Source organism: Primulina huaijiensis, chromosome 14, assembly GCF_012295235.1.
Source record: "Primulina huaijiensis isolate GDHJ02 chromosome 14, ASM1229523v2, whole genome shotgun sequence".
Lineage (NCBI taxonomy): Eukaryota > Viridiplantae > Streptophyta > Magnoliopsida > Lamiales > Gesneriaceae > Primulina > Primulina huaijiensis.
In genome coordinates, this window is record NC_133319.1 from 5,782,922 (window position 1) to 5,805,196 (window position 22,275).

The 22,275-nt window shown below is 36.4% G+C and overlaps 4 protein-coding genes across 4 annotated transcripts; all 4 read right to left on the reverse strand.

Moving 5' to 3' along the window:
* Positions 1-2,463: 2,463 nt before the first annotated feature.
* On the reverse strand, positions 2,464-4,372 carry LOC140957220 (uncharacterized). Its single transcript, XM_073414355.1, has 4 exons — positions 3,871-4,372; positions 3,040-3,111; positions 2,709-2,923; positions 2,464-2,607 (listed from the first exon to the last, which is right to left on the reverse strand). Exons 1-4 carry the CDS (start codon positions 4,370-4,372, stop codon positions 2,464-2,466), a joined length of 933 nt encoding a protein of 310 aa, XP_073270456.1.
* A 496-nt stretch (positions 4,373-4,868) lies between these two features.
* On the reverse strand, positions 4,869-6,815 carry LOC140957221 (uncharacterized). The gene has a single exon (XM_073414356.1). It carries the CDS (start codon positions 6,813-6,815, stop codon positions 4,869-4,871), a length of 1,947 nt encoding a protein of 648 aa, XP_073270457.1.
* A 1,251-nt stretch (positions 6,816-8,066) lies between these two features.
* On the reverse strand, positions 8,067-10,304 carry LOC140957581 (F-box/WD-40 repeat-containing protein At5g21040-like). Its single transcript, XM_073414896.1, has one exon. It carries the CDS (start codon positions 9,799-9,801, stop codon positions 8,155-8,157), a length of 1,647 nt encoding a protein of 548 aa, XP_073270997.1. The 5' UTR covers positions 9,802-10,304; the 3' UTR covers positions 8,067-8,154.
* Positions 10,305-11,611: 1,307 nt separating this feature from the next.
* LOC140956719 (zeaxanthin epoxidase, chloroplastic) lies at positions 11,612-21,256 on the reverse strand. Its single transcript, XM_073413576.1, has 5 exons — positions 20,906-21,256; positions 12,502-12,566; positions 12,359-12,419; positions 12,036-12,182; positions 11,612-11,905 (listed from the first exon to the last, which is right to left on the reverse strand). The coding sequence occupies exons 1-5, from the start codon at positions 21,138-21,140 to the stop codon at positions 11,820-11,822; spliced, it is 594 nt and encodes a 197-aa protein (XP_073269677.1). The 5' UTR covers positions 21,141-21,256; the 3' UTR covers positions 11,612-11,819.
* Between the last annotated feature and the right edge of the window lie 1,019 nt (positions 21,257-22,275).

Genomic DNA, 22,275 nt, shown 5'->3' on the forward strand with positions numbered 1-22,275 from the left:
ATATTGAGCCTGATGAAAAACCGGCTCAAGAATTTGAGGAAAATCGTTCTGCTCCCGTCTCAAGTCCCTAATCCGCCTCGGATTTTGAGAATGAGGAAGATATTGATGGAGAATCTCCTGATGCTAACTCCGGCTCAGCCGATGATGATTCAGATACTGCTGGTGTTGGCAGTGGTGTTGACCACACCATGGACAACACCCCTGATGATGACTATGATCTTGACTCTGCCTTTTCAAATGCATTCTATACTGAGGATGCTGTGGGCCGATGGCTTCTCTATGCGCATCAAGAATTTGTGGAGGAGCGGAACGTGGACGTCGAGGCCTATGAGAGACACAACTTAATCACGTTCCTCCAAAATTGAAGATTGCTCGCTACTGTGAGCTCGAGCCTGCCCTATTCAAATAGGCCAGTGCGAGAATTCAATAGCAATCTCACTGCTGCAGTCAGAAATGAAAATTCAGTACGCTTTGGTCGAGTATTTCTGCGTGATGCTATTTATCAGTTCTCCCCTGCTGTCATCAATGAACACTACAGCACACCGAGTGTTACTGAGGACAGCCCCCCGGTTGACATTGATGAAGTCACTACCGTGCTGGCTGGAGGTGTCATCACTGAGTTCCCTGTTCGCCCACATCGCCTAGCTGCTGCAAATTTGACGTCCTTCTATTCTGTTTTGCACAAAACATCAATCCGAAATTGGACACCCTCCACGAACACCACAATGGTCACTAGGCCGTAGGCCCTTATTTTGTTTGATATTGGTACAAGTCGTCCTTTTGATTTTGGCAAGCTGGTGTTTCAGATAGCCCTTCAATTTGCTGAAGAGGGCTCAAGTCTACCCGACTCCCATTCCCCTCTCTAATATATGGGCTCCTCGAGTCTCAGGGGTTTGCCAAGGAGGACGATGAACAACTGATAAGCATCGGGGAGACACTGAAAATTGCCCCAGCTTATTTTAAGGGAAATCGGAAACTGGACATTCCCTGGTCTGCTACTGGTGTTGCCCCAGATGTTGGCAACACTACCTCCTCATCCTTCTCCATTCCCGAAGGATTTATTTTACTGACTACTGCCGAGATCCATGCCCAAATTGAGTGTGGGCTTCAGCAAATTAAACAGGCAAAGGATTTCATCGCTCATTACGAAAATCAGATTGCTGACTATCACCTACTTCTCAAAGTCGACGTGCATTCTGCTAAAAAAAAAGGGAGATGAGCCGCCAAAAATGGGAGATGATGGTACTGGTACCTCAACTGGAGATGCTAAAGGAGATGATACTGATGACCCAGTTGACTAGGCCCCTGTGTTTTCTCACTTGTGTTTTTTGTTTTGTTTTTTTTTTAGTGTCTCCTGTGGTCTTGTTGCTGTTTAGTTCATGTGCTTTTATATTTTTGCTGATTCAAATGATGAAGTAATGAACTCCTATTTCCTTTGTCTTCATTTGACTTGACGTAATGTCTGGTGTTGCGGGATAGTGTTGACAACATTGTTCACAGCACCAATAAACTAACATGTTCCATTCAGGGAGATGCACATTAAAACTCAGGGGGAGCTAAACTGACTACAAGAGCGTCGGTCATCATTTTTGGAAGTTTTGTCCAGAAATGCAAAAAGAGAGAGATTGAAAGGAATATTTTATTCCTAATCAATTAGTATTTTATTTAATTTTGCATTTCTAGATTAATTTGAATTAACTTGATTATTAAATAAGATTTGTTTTCCTAGATATATATAATCTTATTCTTGAGAATTATTCAATATAATTTGGGAACTTATCTATAAGGTGATATACCAGCTTTGAATAGATTTTTATTCCTATTAAACTCTTGTTTTCCTTGTGTGTAGGATTTGAGTATCTATGAAAAGATATTTAACGCTAAGAGGGAGATCTATATAAAGAGATATGTAGAGAATAATTGGTGTGCGCGTACTGGGAGAGATTTGCTACTGCCGCGCGAAGCTTTGTTGAACCCGCACAAATTCAGTGTTGAAGATTCGCATGAAGAGTTTGTGTCGTTGACTCACATAATCACCGTATTGCTGATTGGTGTTGCCAACACTCAAGAACAAACTGACGCAGAGTGTTGATCGAAGAGTGGTTTCGTTTGTTTTAAGCAATATGTTCAGATTTTATGCATCTAGTGTTTAGTATTTGTTTGTTTTGATGCATTTTAATTCCTTAGAGTGTCAAGGAATTTAGTTTTGTTATGCATCACTAGTATTGGTTTGTGTAAACGTTTTACATATTTGTCTAGTGAAGTTTTTGCCATGAGGCATCGCACAAGTATTCGTACTTGTGCATGATTTAAATCTGGGGTTTATTTATTAATATTTACGAGTGTGTTAAAAATTAATTTCTGCTGCATATTGTGCTCTACTGTTGACAACATCACAGCACAACACTAAATTCTGATACACACAATATATTTATTTCCTGTACGTTTATGCAACTGTCCCTTTTAAATTCTATGAACAGAAACTCGAATTCTTGAATGTAGATCCTTGACTACATAACGGGCTTTCTCCGTACTTTGTCCTCGTGATTCTTGCAATAGGAGAAACTTGCACTTCTGATCAAAATTACTTCTAAGCACTTGTCCAGCCTGAAAAGGTGAAATATCCTCTTAAGAGATTTAGTAGCAGCAGTTATTCAATAGGATATAACATCAAAAAATAGACATTGTGATGATATGGAAAATCATGCCTTTACTTCATCATAAAGCTTCTTCTCCCATGCATAAAGACTGCCCAAGGTTGAGGCATGACTACCAGATACCATATAGATATTGTCAAAAATATTTTTACTAAGATAAACCGTATTGTCAAAGGAGTTTGCATCTACAAGATTTTGTGATGAAACATAATGAGCTGATGCTGTCCGGAGCCATGTCAAGTACTTCATGGAGTTTTGAAGAGGCTCTGAACAAAAGAAATAAAACCGAGAAACGATTCCATAAGTTAATGACAATTACAAGATTCCTAATGCTGGGCCGCCTGAAAAACTACAATGAATTGATAAAGTTGGACAGAACTACCTTTTTGAATCTCACTTGGATTATCCCCACAAGAGAAACAGGATGTTATTAATGGAGAGGCAACCGCTCCACCTGGAAAATACAAGAAGATTTTTTTTGAATTTCACCATAATATCATAGATGAATCATTGAGAAAGTTGAAGAACTAACGATCCTCTATGCTTCAAGTATATCTCAAAGATCAACATATATGATCGCCCCATTGCAAAAACTCTATCGAAATCTCATTATTGTCCTAAAATAACACTATCACTCTAACATGCAAATGTAAAAATGTGTAAGAGGAACACATATATATTTACTTGCTTTCCCAGGGTAGACTGAACTGAAATGAAATTTATGCGCTTCAAGCATTTGGGGAACTTCTTTACCGGATTCAGATGCCTTGAAGAAAAGATGTTCGATATTTTTCATGATAGAAAATATGTCCTTAGTTACCATCTTTTCTTCAAATTCACTTTTGACAGGTGTTAGTTTACATCATTCAAATGGACAAATCTTGAAGTTATCTGTTTAAATTGTGATAGATCGGAAGAGTAATTATTCTCCCCATTCACAAATTTGGTTTCTAATGTTACTCTTTCTGATGATGGAATGGTTGAATCCTCATTGACGAGGAATTCTTTGGCCTTGCTCACATCAAAACTCGGTAACTTGTTTACTGGTACTTCTGGTGCCATATTGTAGCGAATCAAGATTGACATCATTTATCACTTCCCTGGTTATATTTTTGAAACGACGAACAAGAGTAGCTGAAGAGGGTTCCTCAAATTTGTCTTCTGATTCTTGAGACTCTTCTATTTGAGGAGACAAAAAAATTTTATTTCATACCATCAGAATAGTCTAAACCTCCATCGATTCCTCTCCCTTCTTGAGATGAAAAATGAACATCAACCGGATTAAAAATGCCAAAAAAATCCCATGGTGGAGTTTCAAATGATGTTTCAGATGCATCAGTAGAACGTCGAGTAACTGTAACTGAAACAGGCACAGGAGGCTCTTCTTCAACTTTCTTGGACAATGTAGTACAAAATTTCATATGATGAGAATTGCGATGACTCGACATTTGAGGTGTAAGAGATGGCGACATATTCGCAGCGGCATCAATTTGTGACGGCTCAGGAGTCCAACTTCTTGAAGGATAGGCAAAAGATTCAACTTGAGTATCAAGTTCCACAAATCTCCTTAAAGCAACACCCAAGATTTTAAGTTCTTCTATATAAGCAATACGAGCTGATGCTACAGAACACCTGCCGTTAAGTGCGTGTTTGATAAATGCCTTTCGTGCACGACATTGCTGCAGGCTTTTGTCTTCTTCTAATCTGGAGCTCATTAGTATACAAGTTTCAAGCTTACATTAGCATGTCCTGGACCATGTAGTAGAAGTTTAACAAGAGAAATCTAACCTCAAATCTCATATGACTAAACTATGGGTCATAAAGTAAAATAAAACCACCAAATTGAATTAGGATAATCTTAAACAAAAAGAAACATCTAAAGTTTCCATAAACATCCTTCTCAAGATCGAAGACCATATGCCGCAGTTTGAAAATTACAAGTCTTAATACATATTCGGTTTCCACCAGCCATATTATGAATATGGGTTGATAAAAAAATACACAAACATCGGGTGGATATAAAAAGAAATACTTGAAAAGAAAATGATTTAGAAATACCATTTCCTAATGGGTAACGGAAAATATTCAAGGAAACTCACAAGCTAATCTGTAATATCTTCGGGTTATTTACAGAGAGAGTTACCAGACTCGAGTATCTGAGCGAGGAGTCATGGACCACGAAGCCACTAAGATTGTGCATAAACGTTTGTTTTATTTAGTTTTTAAGTTCTTGAATTTGTACAGAAGTGTTTCTATTGATTTTTGTATTCTGGAACTCTCCACTTGCTTGACGGCCTGAGATGCCTCATGCAAGCTTCGGATTCCACGGCCCAAACTGGCTATCGATGGAGCCGCAGGCAATGATTCGGCAGCACATTCGATTCCATCACCATAGACAAGCAAACCAGCACAAGTTGCAATACTACACCCAAAGGTAGTCCAGGGTAAAGCTCGCATTGGTCGAACTTTTCTTTTTCTCATTATTTCATAAAACGCTGTTCTCATGGCAGAAAGGCTGGTTTTTTCTGCCGAGGCTATCATACTGTGAGCCACAAAACGTATTTTCTCAGCAGATGCAGCAGCTTTCACGGTGGAGCTTTTGAACATAGAACTTGCCATTCCATGAGCAATCACTTTGCTAGGACCAAAAGCCTTGCCAATAGCAAAAATAATAGCCTTTTGGGTCTGAGCAAACAAGAGTTTCAACGAAGCTGGGATGTGGATAAGTGTTGATGCCGGAATAACTTTGGTGAGGGAAGAGACTCCTAAAATTGCTGTTGCACCAGCCCCAACTGCTACCACAGGTTTATCCGCCAATAACCGCTTTCTGTAAGAATGGTCATCGAGCTTACCCTCGTCTCCAAGATCAGTGATGAGTTGTTCGACCATGTTTTTTACGTCGATTGGTACATCAGTTTTCCAGTGTTTCCTAAGCCCAGCTAATGCACTAGCATCAACTACAGCAACTAATGATTTGTACTGCTTAGTATGACTTCGAAGAGCCTGAGCAAGAATAGCATGTGACATGTCCTTCAGAGGAAGTTCAGAAAATTTGGTGTTTGGAGAGATGGGATTTCTTAATTTGCCCAATGATACTCGACTTGCATTATTCAAGGCAATTCTCAGCCCCTCAACTGCAATCTGAAATGCATAAACTTCTGAAAGGAGTCGAGTCTCAATAGTTTCCCCCTTTTTCACATCACAAAGCATTTTCTGTGCACATGCCAATGCCGTCTTCATAGATGGAATTTCAACAAATATATCATGCAAATCAACAAGTAAAGGATAGACTGATTTTGCGAATTCCGGGACATCATAATCTACTAAAGGCTGAACAACTTCACTACCAACCTTTGAAACAGGACTTAAGTGAACCAAATGTGATGATAACGACTTAACCATCCGAGACTCAATATCATCCGTGACACAAAAGGCCCTTGAATTCACGGAGGCCACCGAACTCACCATTCTTCCAGGAACCAAGTTACTTGTTTGTAGACCGAATGAATTTTGGATTCCAGTACTCGACTTTGCAACCTCGTTCTCTGTGTCCAAACCACACTCACTAACTCCACCTGTGCTGCATTTTGCAAAAGGTGACTCAAGAATGAAAAATGAAGAACCAACTTCCTCTGCTGCCTTCTTGGCCGCCACAAAATGCTGGTTAAAACTCACCCCGAAGATTTCCCTCAACACCACACTCCCTGCCATATCCTCATACTTTTCTTTGTTAATCTTATGTAAAAAACATCTCTTTAACACCTCAAACGACGATGTTGGGACACTGCATTCGTCAATTGTCAGACCATTCTCAACAATACTACTACTACTACTACTACTCTTCGTTGACTCAGTTCCACCATTCGAAAACCCATTGCCACCTAAACCATTTGATAGCCCTACTTGAACAACTACAGCGTCAGGTTTAATCTCTTTAATCAGACACTCAGCATCCAAAGCTGATCTCTCAGACAAATTCTGAACAGACAGCACATATATCACAGCCTGAGATTCAGGTTCGGGAATCGCATAAACAAAATGCTTCGTGGTTTCCGGGATCCGCAACTTCCTAACTATTCCATCTGATGCTCTCAAGTCATTGAATACAAACACAGAGAAGGGCCATAAATTTTGCACATATTCCACCACAACCCCCATTAATCGAACCTCGCATAAAACATCCAAATCAAGAAATCCCAGTTTCAATCATTTAAATTTCACCCAGAGAATATCTCATCCACTAAAAATCGGATCAGTCAATCCTAAGCACACGCACGCGAGTCTGAAGAGATAGTTTGAAAGGGTTTTCCGTACCTGGTGAGAGGAAAGGTCTCCGCGGTTGTGGGTTAGGGATAGCTTGTCTCAGAAGGAAGAAACGGTTTTCCCGAAACCGGGTCGGGCAGGTTTTGCCTTTCGATTGAAATGTTTCACTTCTAATTTGTAAATTAAGGGAGGTTTTTTTACTAACAAAATATTAATAGTTTGGTTCATTATATTATTTATTCATATTTTTATTCAATTTAATTTAATATCATGTTTGATTATATTATTTATCTGTCTATCAATCATTTATCTCACATCAATCAAATCATTGAATTGAAATTACGATATTACTCTTAATAAAAAATATTATAAATATTTTATTAATATGTTCAAAAAGACAAAACTGTAATATTACATTATATCAAATTAATCAATCAAATCAAACATTATATTAACTATCATTTTTATAAATTTTATTATTAAAAAATATTACTTATTTTCATACTATTTGTCTCATACCACGAACAAAACGGTATCTATAGTACTATTCTTTTTCATAATTTAATTAATAATTCTCTTTTAAGTTATATTGAAATATTAATAACATATTACTTTTTCAAATTGATATTTAAAATCTTCCGTTTAAATTTTTCCTAGGAAATTTAAATGTTGATTTTGACAATATATAAATATCGGTAAGAAGAAATTTATCGTCTATGTATGATTATGAAAAATTAAAGAAATTATCGCTCCTCAACTAAGAATTATACAGAAGATTTTTCTCGAGACGACGATGTTAACATTATCTTGACTTATTAAAATTAAAATGATATTCTATAAACCATCTTTTACATTGCATGAATCTCACAATGCTCGCGTATCTCATAACCTCAGCATGGTAAATAAATATTGTCAAAAGTAAATTTTAAGTTTTGATTTGTTGTAGATAAGTAGGGGCAAATATATAACACACACACACACATATATATATATATACACACTATTCTCAAATGCACATGTTCAAAGAGACGCAGACGAGCACAAAGGTGATAGCCAAACAGAGAAAATGCTGAATAGAAGAATGACCACATTTTAAGCAAGATCCATATTCGTTTGACATTAAAATTTCATGTGAACAATAAAGACTATATAGGATTAGTCCATACACGATTGGCCGATTAATACTAAAATGATAACTGTGAAAAAGGAACACTTAGATACTACAATCTACAGCCTACGCTTTCAGCTTGCCGCTTACTCTACGCTTGCTATGCCAACCACTTTTATCGCTGTTCATCTGGTTCTTTGCAGCAACTGAACATTGCTCACCTCTGCTACCTTTACCTCCAATTTCGGTTTGGAGCTTACGGCGCCTAATCTTGTTTTCAAGCCTTATACCCTTCAAAGCACGGACGCTCTGCTCAATCTCCAGAGCTTGTGAAAAGTTCCATATCCTGACAACACCTTCTTCACCACCGCAAACAATACGATCAGAACCGATTCCCACTGAGAACAGATTGCACCCAAACCCATGCAGCATTCTCTGTGGGGGTTCTACATTATTTAGGTGCACACAGTAACCCTTGGAAGTATTACCAGAAAAGTAACTCCGACTTGTCTTCAACAACTTCCTCACATCAATAAGTGAAATCTTGCCATCACTGGAGCATGAGACCAACCAAGGGAACTCAAATGCAAGAGAATAAACAGGCCCAGTGTGAGGAACCCACGTCGCAACCTTTAGGGCACGGCACTTGACACTCCTAATCTCAAACATGTGTATAGAACCGTTTTCTCCTCCAGTAAACAAAAGCTTCCCTGTGTGACTTCGTGCCAAAGAATATGCATTACCAACATGAGTGTTATTAATAACAGCAACTTGGCACCCAGATATAGTGTCCCAAATGTAAACACTAGAACCTGCAGTGCTCCCAATTGTAGTATCATGAGGAGCAAGGTTCCAGACCCAGTCATCATGCATCAAGACCTTCATACATTTTAAAGAAGAGCGATCCCATATGCGTATAGTCATGTCCCAAGAGCCACTATACATCTTAACTAAATCCAAAGCAAGACAAGTTATAGGCCCCTCATGTTCACAAACTCGAAATTCCATGTTTTGATTATGAGGTGACCTAATATCAAACAAGTAAGGGTTCCCATTTTCCACCTTCCAACCATGTATGAACCCATCCGTACCACCAGCAATCAAAAGCCTAGTATCAGCTGCAATCGCACGTATAGTGCAACCAAGAGGACGAGATGATGCAATTGAAAGGCCTTCTTCCATGTCCCACATTCTTACTACCTGATCATATCCTGAGGTGAAGAGCAGCTTTTTAGAAACCAACAGAAAAACAGTCCTAACAGCTTCAGCATGCCCATACAGGGTGTCAATGCTGTAGCGTCCCATAAAGTTCTTGCTCCGGAACTCTCTCTCCACAAAGAGTTCCTTCCACGATTTCTTATCTGAATATTCTGGCCCTAAATTGACAGGAGATATCTGATGTCCCCACCTCTCGTGGTAAAAATCCTTCCACACTTGGTGATCGGATGCGAGCCTGTACAAAGATGTGCTGACACAAGCAACAATCCCGAGTTCTTTGGGATCAAGAAAATTCAGAATTTCAGAAATTAGTGCCGGAGGTAGATCAGAAAATGAACCACTATGAGACAGCAAAGCTTCACCGAAAGGGGTGTCGATTCTGGCATTATATTTTGACACAGTATTTGAGTATTCAGTGTCGAACGATCCAAAAATTTTCTTGTTTATCTCGACCAATTGATCTGAGTCACCTTTTTCTACAACTGGATTATCCGAGCAACTTGTAGAAGTGTCTTCCAACAAAATTTCTGTATCCTTCTGGCATTCAAATGCCATAAAATACTTTTCCCAAATTTGATAACAGGATAGTCAACCCAGAAATCGAACTATCAGAACCAAACCCAAATTATTATTTCAAGGATAGAAACGCACAATTCGGCAGCACAACAGGGACAAAATTGGAGAAGTACTCGTAAAAATAACGAAAAATCCAATTCAATCACACCCTCAAGAACAAGAGAGCAAGTCAAACAATTCAAACCCTAGATCCGCAAAAGTAAAAATCAAACAAATTTCATCTACTTCAAGAAGGGGTAAAATTAAAAGAATGATAACCCAATTGAATTCAACTGAAGTGGAAATATTTTTCGTGAAAAAATCGGAAATTTATAGGTACCCAAGATGAAATCTGACAAAACCTAAATGCAAGGAACAGAAAAAGCTAAGGTGTTACTAAGATTCAGATAAAAAAATAGTTTTAATACCTCAATGGTTGGGGTGTGACTGAAATAAAGGAAAACCTAAAAAAATCTGATTTATTTGCAAATCACAAACTTCTTCCAAAATTGGAAATTTCGTAGGGCTTGACTGGAATAACAAATATATTAGAACGATCCACGTGTAGTTTTGGATAGGGTTCGCGGGTCAATATGTGGAATACATATTTTTGGACCTTTGGTATACCTTCTCACTAATGAAGTAACATTTTCTTATTAAGTAAATATCTCAAATTCGAGATTTTGTCTTAAATTATAAATTTTGGTACTAGATAAACTACAGATCAGCTGATAGTTGACATGTACCTCATTTTTCATAGATAAAAACTTGTATGAGATGGTCTAACGGATCGTATTTTGTGAGACGTATATTTTATTTGGGTCATCCATGAAAAAGTATTACTTTTTATGCTAAGAGTATTACTTTTTACTGTGAATATGAGTAGGGTTGACACATCTCACAGATAAAGATTCGTGAGACCTTCTCACAAGACACATGTTTAATTATTTTTTGAACTAAAAGTTAACAAAAAATATAATAGTAATTTAGATCATGCTTGGTGTGACGAAATGATGTAGGAATGAAATGAGTATTCCAAACCTCATTCCATATCGCATGCTTGTTAAATGCATAAAATAGGAATAGTGATTCCTTTGTTGATATCAAGAGTCATCATTATATTTCATCTTTTATCTCCTTTTTTATCTACCAAAATTATCGTCATGATTTTATTTTTTTAACATAATAAAATCACAATTTTCTTCTTATCATCTATATCATCTTCGGCATCTTTCCTACATGATCAAATTTTACTTCTCCGCCTCCACTTTCTCTATTTTTCCTCCCGTCTCTAAAATTTAATACCTAAATTCCTCTTTATAAAATCTTCTTTCTTCATTTTTTGTTGTTGTTGAAATTTTATGTACTTTACGATCTGTGTGTGTTAAATGACGTTCTTTGTATTTGATGTCGAAATTTCAGAAAAGCGACAAAAAATTAATTCTGAAGTAAGAAATATTCCCAATCTTAGCACGTGAGAAATTATGAAAGCAGTGTGTCATATAGCTAAATCTCATGAGTTAATTGAAGTGTTTTTTTAGCATGTTGGAAGTAGAAAAAATCAGTTTGTTCAAGCTGTTATCAATGATGATATCTGAAGTTTTTGAAAAAATAAAAGAGCAATTGACTCATATTTTGGGTGATGACTAGAAACATTTTATATTTTTGTTCTATGAAAATAAACAGTACATTATTAAATATGTTGGTTATTTGATATTTAGTTGAACTTTTTTGTCGTTATCAAACACATTTTGAGAATATATTCACTTTTAAAAAGAAAAAAAAATCATAAAAATAAAGTGAACATACATTTTGTACTTCTTGTTTCATTAATTTAACTTAAAAGGTTATTTTGTCAACATAAATAATTTCATTACATTTTGTTTATTTTGAGTCACCAATCATAGTATTGGTTTATTACATGCATTGTGGTTCAAGACTGGCGACCTACAAGAAACCATCATTACATAATATACAAGAAACATCTCGCAGCCTAATCTGCTTATGGGCCAATCTTCTTATTTATCTCCAGATTCCTCGGATTCGGTACTAGACTCCTCTTTCTCGAGCTTATAAACTCTGAAAATCGCCAAATTCGTGTCCCCTGGTGATCATCACGAAAGCCAAATAAGGGAAGCTGGTAGCAATACTAAAGCTCATTTAAATCGGGAAAGATTGAAGGGGTGACAAGCGCAGTCGTACAGTAGTGTATATATTAATTTATATTAGCGTACCGAACGTAACAAGATTTCCAGGTAATGCAGCAGATACAACTCCAGGTTGAAGCCGTTTTTCGCCAATAAATGTGCCATTTGTGCTTTCCAAATCTGTTATCAAGAGATTATCCTCCGTTTTCTGAATCCGAGCATGCAAAGCAGATACTGTATTGAGTTCGACCAGGTGAAGAAACAAAAATGTCAAGAAATGATATGAATGCTTGTATTAATACAGTTTCAACCGCGAATCTGAACCATGAAACTTAAGCAAACAAAGAAATGAAAATCCAGAAGGCTGATACGAGACTTTCCAAACTGAATAATCAGATAAAATTGGGCACCTGTGGGAACTGGTAACACGATGTCTGCTTTCTCACGATCTCGTCCGACAGTGACTACACTCTAAGTCGTGTAAAATATTTTAGTATTTATTATTCAACATTATCTTGATTTAGCACTTTCAAGAAAATCTTGAATTACGTACAGAAGCTATTTCGAATGCACCAGGCATTGCAATCTTATAACCAATGCGCTTTGTGTCTCCATCACCTGAAACATTCACAATATTAGAGCAGATTTCAGTACATGAATGCACGAACACAGTCGCTAACGTAATTCAAAATTAGATCAGAGACTCTCTGAATTAGTACTTCACATCCCGAGGCCAACAGTGGCATATTGTTGACAGTATTCAAATGAGAATCTAATCTACCAAATATATTATTGATTTACTGGGACAATTTGCCTAGAACATCTGACAAAATTCCGATGAAGGGACCTAAATGAATCCCCCAACAATTTTCTCGGGCATTTTCTGTTGAATACAAACTTCACGAGATTAAATCATGGCCTAGATGCTAGATCTTGGCTTGACTGAAAGAACAAAATTTACGTCGTCTAAACGACATTCTGCAAAGGCTTTGAATTGGTTTTGGATGCTAGTCCTTCATAAAATCAAAGATGACGAGTCCAAGTTTTGAATTCAAGTTTATTAGCTTCAGCCCCGCAAGACTAAATACGTCAGCCTCTATTAAAAATTCCAAGTGGAATTGGCCATGTATAAATTAACTCTTATATTGAACTACATTATTTTATTGGACCTTCATGCAAAGCTGAACCATATATTGTCGGCAAAATGGGCCAATCAAAGAAGAATTATTTGACATGCAATTAATGTGTAGTGCATTAATTTGACTAAATAATTTGAAGACTGAAAAAAACGTGGGTTGGCGGAAATTTCGCGAAATTTCAGATAAAAGATTCCACACGGACAAGGGGCTCTATAAATAGAGCTCTTCTTTCATTATGAAATCATCCATTTTTCGAGTTTTTTCTCAATCTTATAACATTCTATAATATTTGTGAGGTGTTTGTTCTCCTGTATTAAGAGAGAGTGTGTTATCTTTAGAAACACAGTGAGTGAATTGTACACTACAAAATATTATAGTGGATATTTTTTTATCTTGCCCATGGTTTTTACCTTAATAATTTTTAGGTGTTTTTCACGTAAATCTCGGTGTCCAGTTTATTCTTTATTTTCATATTTATTATCTTAAATTACCGCACGTGGGACCAACAAGTGGTATCAGAGCCTTGGTTTAAAATATCTTAAAATTCTGAGTATGCTATGTGGTTGCAGCCTAGACTGATCTTCCACATCAGAAAAGATTTTTTTGAGATTTTTTATTTAAGGCGGGATTATTTTGTCGAGTCTACTAAATTGTTGTAGACATAATGGCGGACAGGTATGAGATAGCAAAGCTCAATGGAAGCAATTTTATGCTGTGGAAAATAAAGATACAAGTAGTTTTAAGAAAAGAGAATTGCTTGGCGGCTATTGGAGATAGACCAGTGGAAATTACGGATGATGGAAGTGGAATGAGATGAATGATAATGTTGTTGCCAATTTACACTTGGCTATAGCAGACGAATTATTGTCAAGTATCTCTGAGATAAAAACAGCAAAAGTTATTTGGGATATTCTGACAAAGATGTACGAGGTCAAGTCGCTACACAACATGATTTTCCTAAAAAGAAGGCTTTATACTCTTCGGATTGCGGAATCCTCATCGATGACCGACCATATCAACACACTAAATACTCTATTTGCCCAACTCACTTCTATGTGGCATAAAATAGGGGAAAATGAACGTGCGGAGCTTCTACTTCAAAGTCTACCAGATTCATATGATCAACTTATCATCAACATTACCAACAATATTCTTATGGGCTTTCTAAGATTCGACGATGTCTTAACTGCGGTTCTCGGAGAAGAAAGCCGACGCAAGAACAAGGAAGATAGGTCGGTAACTTCGAAGCAGACAGAGGCTTTGCCGATGATAAGAGGAAGATTTATGGGCTGTGACTCCAGTGGGAGCCAAAGACGAGGTAGATCAAAGTCGAGAGGTAAGAAGAAAAATATTTACTGCTTTAAATGTGGCGGTAAATGGCACTTCAAGAAAGAGTGTACGAGTATCGAGAAAAGTTCTCTTCAGGCGGTGGTGAAATATTATTAAGCGAAGCAGTAACAATTGCAGAAGGCAGACACAAATTTTGTGACACATGAATTATGGATTCAGGAGCGACGTGGCACATGACGTCTCGGAGAGAATGGTTTGATTATTATGAACCAGTCTCAGGAGGATCTGTATTCATGGGAAAGGATCATGTCTTGGAAATCGCTGGGGTCGGTACTATCAAAATTAAAATGTTTGATGACACCATTCACACCATACATGAGGTACGGCATGTGAAAGAACTGACGAAGAATCTTTTGTCCTTGGGGCAATTGGATGATATCGGGTGCAAAATTCGTATCAAGAACGGGATCATGAAAAGTGTGAAGGGTGCGCTCGTGGTTATGAAGGCGGAAAAAGTTGCTGCAAATCTGTATGTACTTTTGGGAGAAACACACAAAGAGGCGGAACTAACTGTTACATCAATTGGTTCAGGAGAAGAATTAACAGTGTTATAGCATAGAAAGCTCGGGCATATGTCAGAACGAGGGTTGAAAATTCTCTCAAAACGGAAGCTGTTGCCGGAACTTACAAAAGTGTCACTACCTTTTTGTGAGCATTGTGTTACCAGTAAACAACACAGATTAAAGTTTGGCACTTCTACTGTCAGGAGCAAAAGCATATTGGAGCTGATCCATTCGAATGTTTAGCAAGCACCAGTTGTATCTCTAGGAGGAGCGAGATACTTTGTATCGTTCATTGATGATTCTCTAAGAGATGTTGGGTGTATCCAATCAAGAAGAAATCAGATGTTTTCCAGATCTTCAAAGATTTCAAAGCACGTGTTGAACTTGATTTTGAAAAGAAAATCAAGTGTCTGAGAACTGACAATGGAGAAGAATATACAAGTGACGAATTTGATGCATATTGTCAACATGAAGGCATCAAAAGACAATTCACGACGGCTTACACACCTCAACAGAATGGAGTGACGGAGCGTATGAATAGAACCTCGTTGGACAGAACAAGAGCTATGTTGAGAACTGCGGGTCTAGACAAGTCATTTTAGGCGGAAGCAGTCAAAATCGCTTGTTATATTATCAATCGTTCCTTCAGTGGCGATTGATCTGAAGACTCCGATGGAGATGTGGACTGGGAAGCCGACAGATTATTCTCATTTGCATATATTTGAAAGTCCTGTGTACGTTCTGTACAATGAGCAAGAAAAATCGAAGTTCGATTCGAAATCCAGAAAATGTATCTTCTTGGTATATGCTGATAGAGTAAAGAGGTTTCGCTTGTGGGATCTTACTGTTCACAAGCTTGTCATCAGCAGAGATATTATCTTCGAGGAAGATAAAGTAAAAGGAGACAAAGGCACACTGAATTCAGAAACTATAATATTTCAGATGGAAAATAAGACAAACGAAGGTCAAATTTCTTGTGAAGCGATACCAGAGCACGAAAAACAAGAACATGTTGAGTTTGAGGTTTCCAATGTAAGACAGTCAACTCGAGACAGAAGACCACCAGGTTGGCTTTCAGATTATGTCACTGAAAGTAATATTACATATTGTTTATTATCAGAGGGGTGAGCCATCGAGTTTCCACGAGGCTACTCAAAGATCGGATATATCCTTGTGGATGATAGCAACGCAAGAAGAATTGGAGGCTTTAGACAAGAATAAAACTTGAGATCTTGTTACACTACCACGAGGAAAGAAAGTCATTGGAAACAGATGGGTCTATAAGATCAGGCGTGATGACAATAACCAAGTGGAGCGGTATCGTGCTAGATTGGTAGTAAAAAAGTATGCTCAGAAAGAAGACATTGACTTCAATGAGATATTTTCTCCTGTGGTTCGGCTTACAACAGTCAGAGTGGTGCTGGCATTGTGTGTGGTGTTTGACCTACATCTAGAACAGCTAAATGTGAAAACTGCATTTCTTCATGGAGATCTTGAAGAAGAAATTTACATGCTCCAGCTAGAAGGTTTTGCGGAAAAAAGCAAAGAGAACTTAGTTTGCAGGTTGAACAAATCTATGTACGGTTTCAAACAGGCGCCGATGTGTTGGTACAAGAAATTTGATTCCTATATCACGAGCCTTGGATACAACAGACAGAGTGCAGACCCTTGTACGTATTTCAAGAGGTCTGGTGATGATTACATCATTTTGATATTGTATGTGGATGACATGTTGGTAGCAGACCCCAACAAAGATCAGGTCCAAGGATTGAAGGCACAGTTAGCTAGGGAATTTGATATTTGGAACCAGCAAACAAGATTATAGGGATGCAAGTTCACCGAGACAGAAGTAACAGAAAGATTTGGCTTTCCCAGAAAAATTATTTGAAGAAAGTCTTGCAACGCTTCAACATGCAAGATAGTAAGCCAATATCGACCCCTCTTCCTGTTAACTTCAAGTTATCCTCCGAAATGTGTCCTAACAGTAAAGCAGAGAGGATGGAGATGTCTCGAGTACCATATGCATCAGCAGTGGGAAGTTTGATGTTTGCTATGATCTGTACAAGACCGGACATTTCTCAAGCAGTGTGAGCAGTTAGTCGGTATATGGCGAATCCTGGACGAGAGNTGCTATGATCTGTACAAGACCGGACATTTCTCAAGCAGTGGGAGCAGTTAGTCGGTATATGGCGAATCCTGGACGAGAGCATTGAAGCACTGTCAAGAGGATCCTTAGATACATTAAGGGTACCTCGAATGCTGCATTATGTTATGGAGGATCGGATTTTACACTCAGAGGCTATGTCGATTCAGATTATGCAGGTGATCCTGATAAGAGTAAATCTACTACTGATTATGTGTTTACGCTTGCAAGGGGAGCAGTAAGCTGGGTTTCAAAACTGCAGACAGTTGTGACGTTATCTACAACAGAGGTAGAATACATGGCAGCTACTCAAGCTTGTAAGGAGACAATATGGATTAAAAGGTTATTGGAAGAGATCAGACACAAACAAGAGAATGTTTCTTTNTAAGGAGACAATATGGATTAAAAGGTTATTGGAAGAGATCGGAGACAAACAAGAGAATGTTTCTTTGTTTTGTGACAGTCAGAATGCCTTGCACATTATAAGGAATCCAGCCTTTCATTCCAGGACGAAACACATTGGAGTCCAATTTTATTTTGTACGGGAAGTAGTAGAAGAAGGAAGCGTGGATATGCAGAAGATCCATATAAAGGATAACATAGCTGATTTTCTGACCAAGCCAGTGAACACTGATAAGTTTGAGTAGTATATATCCTCAAGTGGCCTAGCAGAAACGTAAGCAGCTGAGAATGGCAAAATTGAAAAGATGTGTGGAGATGTGTTTGATTCTCAATCAAATCTCCAAGTNGGAATGGCAAAATTGAAAAGATGCGTGGAGATGTGTTTGATTCTCAATCAAATCTCCAAGTGGGAGAAATGTCGGCAAAATGGGCCAATCAAAGAAAAATTATTTGACATGCAATTAATGTGTGGTGCATTAATTTGACTAAATAATTTGAAAACGGAAAAAACGTGGGTTGGCGGAAATTTCGCGGAAATTTCAGATAGAAGATGGAAGACGACACGGACAATATGAAATCATCCATTCTTCGAGTTTTCTCTCATCTTATAACATTGTATAATATTTGTGAGGGGTTTGTTCTTCTGTATTAAGAGAGAGTGTGTTATCTTTGGTAACACAGTGATTGGGTTGTACACCATAAAATATTATAGTGGAATTTTTTTTATCTTTCCCGTGGTTTTTACCCTAATAATTTTTAGGAGTTTTCCACGTAAATCTCGATGTCCAGTTTATTCTTTATTTTCATATTTATTATCTCAAATTATCGCACGTGAGACCAACATATAAAACAGATCTCTTTGTATGTATTGTTGGAAAGATTTATTAAGATATCGAATCTTATCCTATTAAGTGTCCATACAATGATAATTAAAATATTTAATTATGCGCACACTTTATCTTACCTATCGACCATAGATTTGTAAAGATCTAGATGCGTAAAATTTTGCATCGATAAAATTATATTTTGATAAATTGTCTTGAAAAATTTATCATCTTTTTGATATACAAAATATCTCATAATGATTAGATATAATAAATTCAAACTTACTTGATGATGGTATAAGTTTTGTATAAATAGTGGCGTTTAGGATCCCTATGCGCACACACAAAAAGTTGTAAAACACCCTCTATAGTAAGGTTTGGAGTACTTAGAAAACTCTCAAACAACTAAAGATATCCAACGAGGTATTTAAGGCGTTCACCAAACTCAATAGCTGGAAGTAACGATTCGATCAATTTTCCGCATTTAGTATCATATTATTAAGTTGTAAACATGAATAAATTCATATAGTTGGTATCAGAACGAATTTTATCTCTATCTTGATACAATTCAGCAAAAATTTTAGAAAAATCACTTTTTTAAAAAAATTTCTTTAATTTTCGAAATTCAAAATTCAACCAAAATTGGATTTAAAAAAAAAACCATAACTTTGAAATTAGGAGTGTCAAAATCAGACACGACCCATCAACCCGACACGGTTCAATCCGAAAAAAATCAAGTTTGGGTTTGGGGTTTTCGAGTTCGGTCAGATCGGGTTGGGAGCGCTGTTGTAAAATGTTGATTGTGTATTTAATAATTATTATATTCAAAATTATGTAAAATTTTGTCCAGTTCACCGTATAATTTTAAATAATTGAGGTTTAGTCACAAAAACCTTAAATATGCAAAAGTATACATCAAGTGGATTTGGGTCACAACATGGACAAAAAAATATGATTAATTATGTAAATAAGATAAATTTTACCCACGAGGACTTTTATTATATTTATATGATTAACTAGAATAAAATTTCAAAATATATTTTTTATTTAATCATAGGAGTTAAGAAAAATTATTTTGATAGTTTTATTATAAATTTGCCTAAAAGCTAATTGAATTAAAACTTTAGTTCGCAGACAAGTTTTATGTCACTAAATTTTTAATATATTGTAAAGCATGACATTTTCCTCAAAATATTTTAAGTGATAAGCATGTTTATTAAAATTTGCAGTACAACCCGTTAATTTTCGTGATATGCAATGTGATATCCCCGAACTCAAGGGTGACAATTACAAAGTCTGGAAGGAAATCATTCTCCTTCAATTAGGGTGGGTACATATTGACTATGACATAACGAAAAACGAACCACCTGCCATATACGAATTCAGCGAACCTAATGAGATTGATCTTTATGAAAAGTCGGAGCGATCTAATCGTATCTGCGTTATGGCCATAAAGACTGATATTTGTATTTGTATTCGTGGTTATATTGAAGGGTGTGGAAAAGTCAAGGACCTGTTTAAGGCAATTAACGGACAACTTGCAACTCCGGAAAAAGTCATTGTCAGCCCCTTAATAATGGAGTTCTCCTCATTAAGGCTCACAAGTGTGAAAGGCGTGCGAGAGCACATCATAAAGAGAAGGGACATAGCGGCTCCGTTGAAAACACTTGAACAGTTAATGGGGAACAAGAAATAATTGTTGATCAAACAATTGATCAAGAAACTCCCCAAGATGGCAACTTAAGAAGATCTAGAATAAAAAAATCAACAATACCTAAAGACTATACTGTGTATCTGCAAGAATCATACTTCAACATAGAAGCTGAAAATAATCTTGAAATGTTTTCACAAATCGTAAGTTGTAGTGAATCGAAATTATGATATGATATCATGAAGGAAGAAATGAATTTGATGACATAAATGGAGTCTGGGATCTTGTTCGGTTTCCAGATGGAGCAAAGATCATTGGATGAAAGAAAGTCTTCAAATAAAGAGAGACTCATCAGATAATAATGAAAAATATAAAGCAAAACTCGTTGCTAAATGATTTACTCAAAGGGAATGAATAGACTAAGTCATTTTCTCCGGTTCCTAAGAAATATTCTCTTCAAATAATGACATTAGTTGCACATTTGACCATGACTTGCAACAAATAGATGCTAAACGGTGTTTCTCAATGGTGATCTAGTTGAAGGTTTATATCAAACGGTCCATACATACTTAGTCTCTATCTTCTATAACTCACAAGCATAATCTTTACGCTCCCGACCTTCGTTGATTTGTTCATGAATTATGCTGTGCATCGGCCTAAACTTAAATTTTTTTTATTCCTACATGAATGCTACAATTCATTGTAGCAAACCCATCAAGATTCAAGACTGAATTCACAGTTCAAAGTCTAAAGGGAGATCGTATGGCTAAGAAAAATCAAAATCTTGGCCAGAACATATATGATATACTCCAGGCGGCATTGCCCTTATATTGCATCCGTCCAATTAATTTTGATGCTTAACCAAATCTAACCATAGAACACATTAAAACACAACTGTAAAACCTTGATCTAGAAACAAGAATTCGAATCGGGTAGCTTGCTAACCTATAGGCTGAAGAAGCCATCGTACAGAATCATCAGTTGGACTGGTATCAGATTCAGAAGCACTTACAGCACCCAAGTTCCTCAACTGTTTTGCGCTGCATTTTAACTTTCTTGGTAGGCAATTGTAGCCCACAAAATTAACAGGCTTGTGGGATAAAACAGTTGGTTGGGGTGGTATGAATGGAAATAAAGATTTAGACTTTGCATATGAAAAACATTGGGTAGTCATTTCCATTCTCTCTTCTTTCTGGGTTATCAAGGAAGATCAGCTTAAGAAATATCTCGGCTGTGATTTTGTGAGGATGATAGAAGAAGAGGTCGAAATAGATGAATGGGCACATGTGTACCGTACGTGTCGCAGCACTTACTTTTTTTTAAAAAATCTTGTTTCCATGATATTGCTTAGGAGTGATCAAATTTTTTAATAAACGGTCCGTATCGTCCTAACCGAATTACACAACACCATTTTTCTTAATATTTTATAAAAACCATCATTAAAAATAGTAATCATAAACTGCACCACATAAGTAGTTCGGTTATTTTTTTGGCCAAAAACCGCATCAAACCGCATCGCCTAAACCGCTTGCTATAATATTTGGCATATGATTCTAATAATTTGTAAACAACATATTCAATTAAAGAAGTCTTCATTTATTATAAGTCAACTCTCTTCGAAATTATTATTTTTTTAAAAAAAAACTTATCTTCTTCTTAATTATTCTTCATATTAGTCTTTTATTACAGTATTTATTTCTTTGGCTACAAGTCTACAATATTTTGTTTGAAGTTTGAAATTAAAAAAAAAAAAATAAAATAGTGTAAATGTCATTTTTATTGTGAGTGTGTTGTGATATTAAATTATTAACTTAGTTTTGAATCTTGATTATTGTTTTATCTTTGTATGATTTAAACTATATTTTATGTTTGAAAACACTATATTATTTTTGTTTTCAAATAAATTAGAATATATGTTCTAATATTTTTCATTAAAAAAACCGTAAACCGACCACAACTGTCTGAAACCGTTCAAAATCTTAATACTAATTCTACATCTAAAAAAAGCATTTTTTTAAAAAAATAAAAATAAATAAGTAATGAGTTTTAATATTTAATTTGCATAGCTTAACGATAAAATGTTGTTACGCCACTGACTATAAAAACTGTTTTTATAGCAAAATGGAGGCATTTATGAAACTTTAACAACACATCGAACTTACTGTCATATTTATTTATTTTTAAAAATAATAACATATTTATAGGAATAATAATCAATATTGTAATAATATCATTATTATTAGAAATTTAAAAATTTAAGCCAACCTTCCTTCGGATTTGGGCTTTCCGGCATTTTGTGTCCTAAACAGTGGAGT

Bases quoted from the DNA above. Each gene is read 5' to 3' on its own strand.
- LOC140957220 (XM_073414355.1), bottom strand. From the start codon at position 4,372: ATGAGCTCCAGATTAGAAGAAGACAAAAGCCTGCAGCAATGTCGTGCA. The intron at 2,924-3,039 runs GTAGTTCTGTCC...TCTTTTGTTCAG, and splicing joins TCCAAGTGAGATTCAAAAAG to AGCCTCTTCAAAACTCCATG. The intron at 2,608-2,708 runs GCATGATTTTCC...TCACCTTTTCAG, and splicing joins AGCTTTATGATGAAGTAAAG to GCTGGACAAGTGCTTAGAAG.
- LOC140957221 (XM_073414356.1), bottom strand. From the start codon at position 6,815: ATGGGGGTTGTGGTGGAATATGTGCAAAATTTATGGCCCTTCTCTGTG.
- LOC140957581 (XM_073414896.1), bottom strand. From the start codon at position 9,801: ATGGCATTTGAATGCCAGAAGGATACAGAAATTTTGTTGGAAGACACT.
- LOC140956719 (XM_073413576.1), bottom strand. From the start codon at position 21,140: ATGGAAATGACTACCCAATGTTTTTCATATGCAAAGTCTAAATCTTTA. The intron at 12,420-12,501 runs GTACGTAATTCA...TACACGACTTAG, and splicing joins GTGCATTCGAAATAGCTTCT to AGTGTAGTCACTGTCGGACG. The intron at 12,183-12,358 runs GTGCCCAATTTT...AACTCAATACAG, and splicing joins CGTGTTACCAGTTCCCACAG to TATCTGCTTTGCATGCTCGG.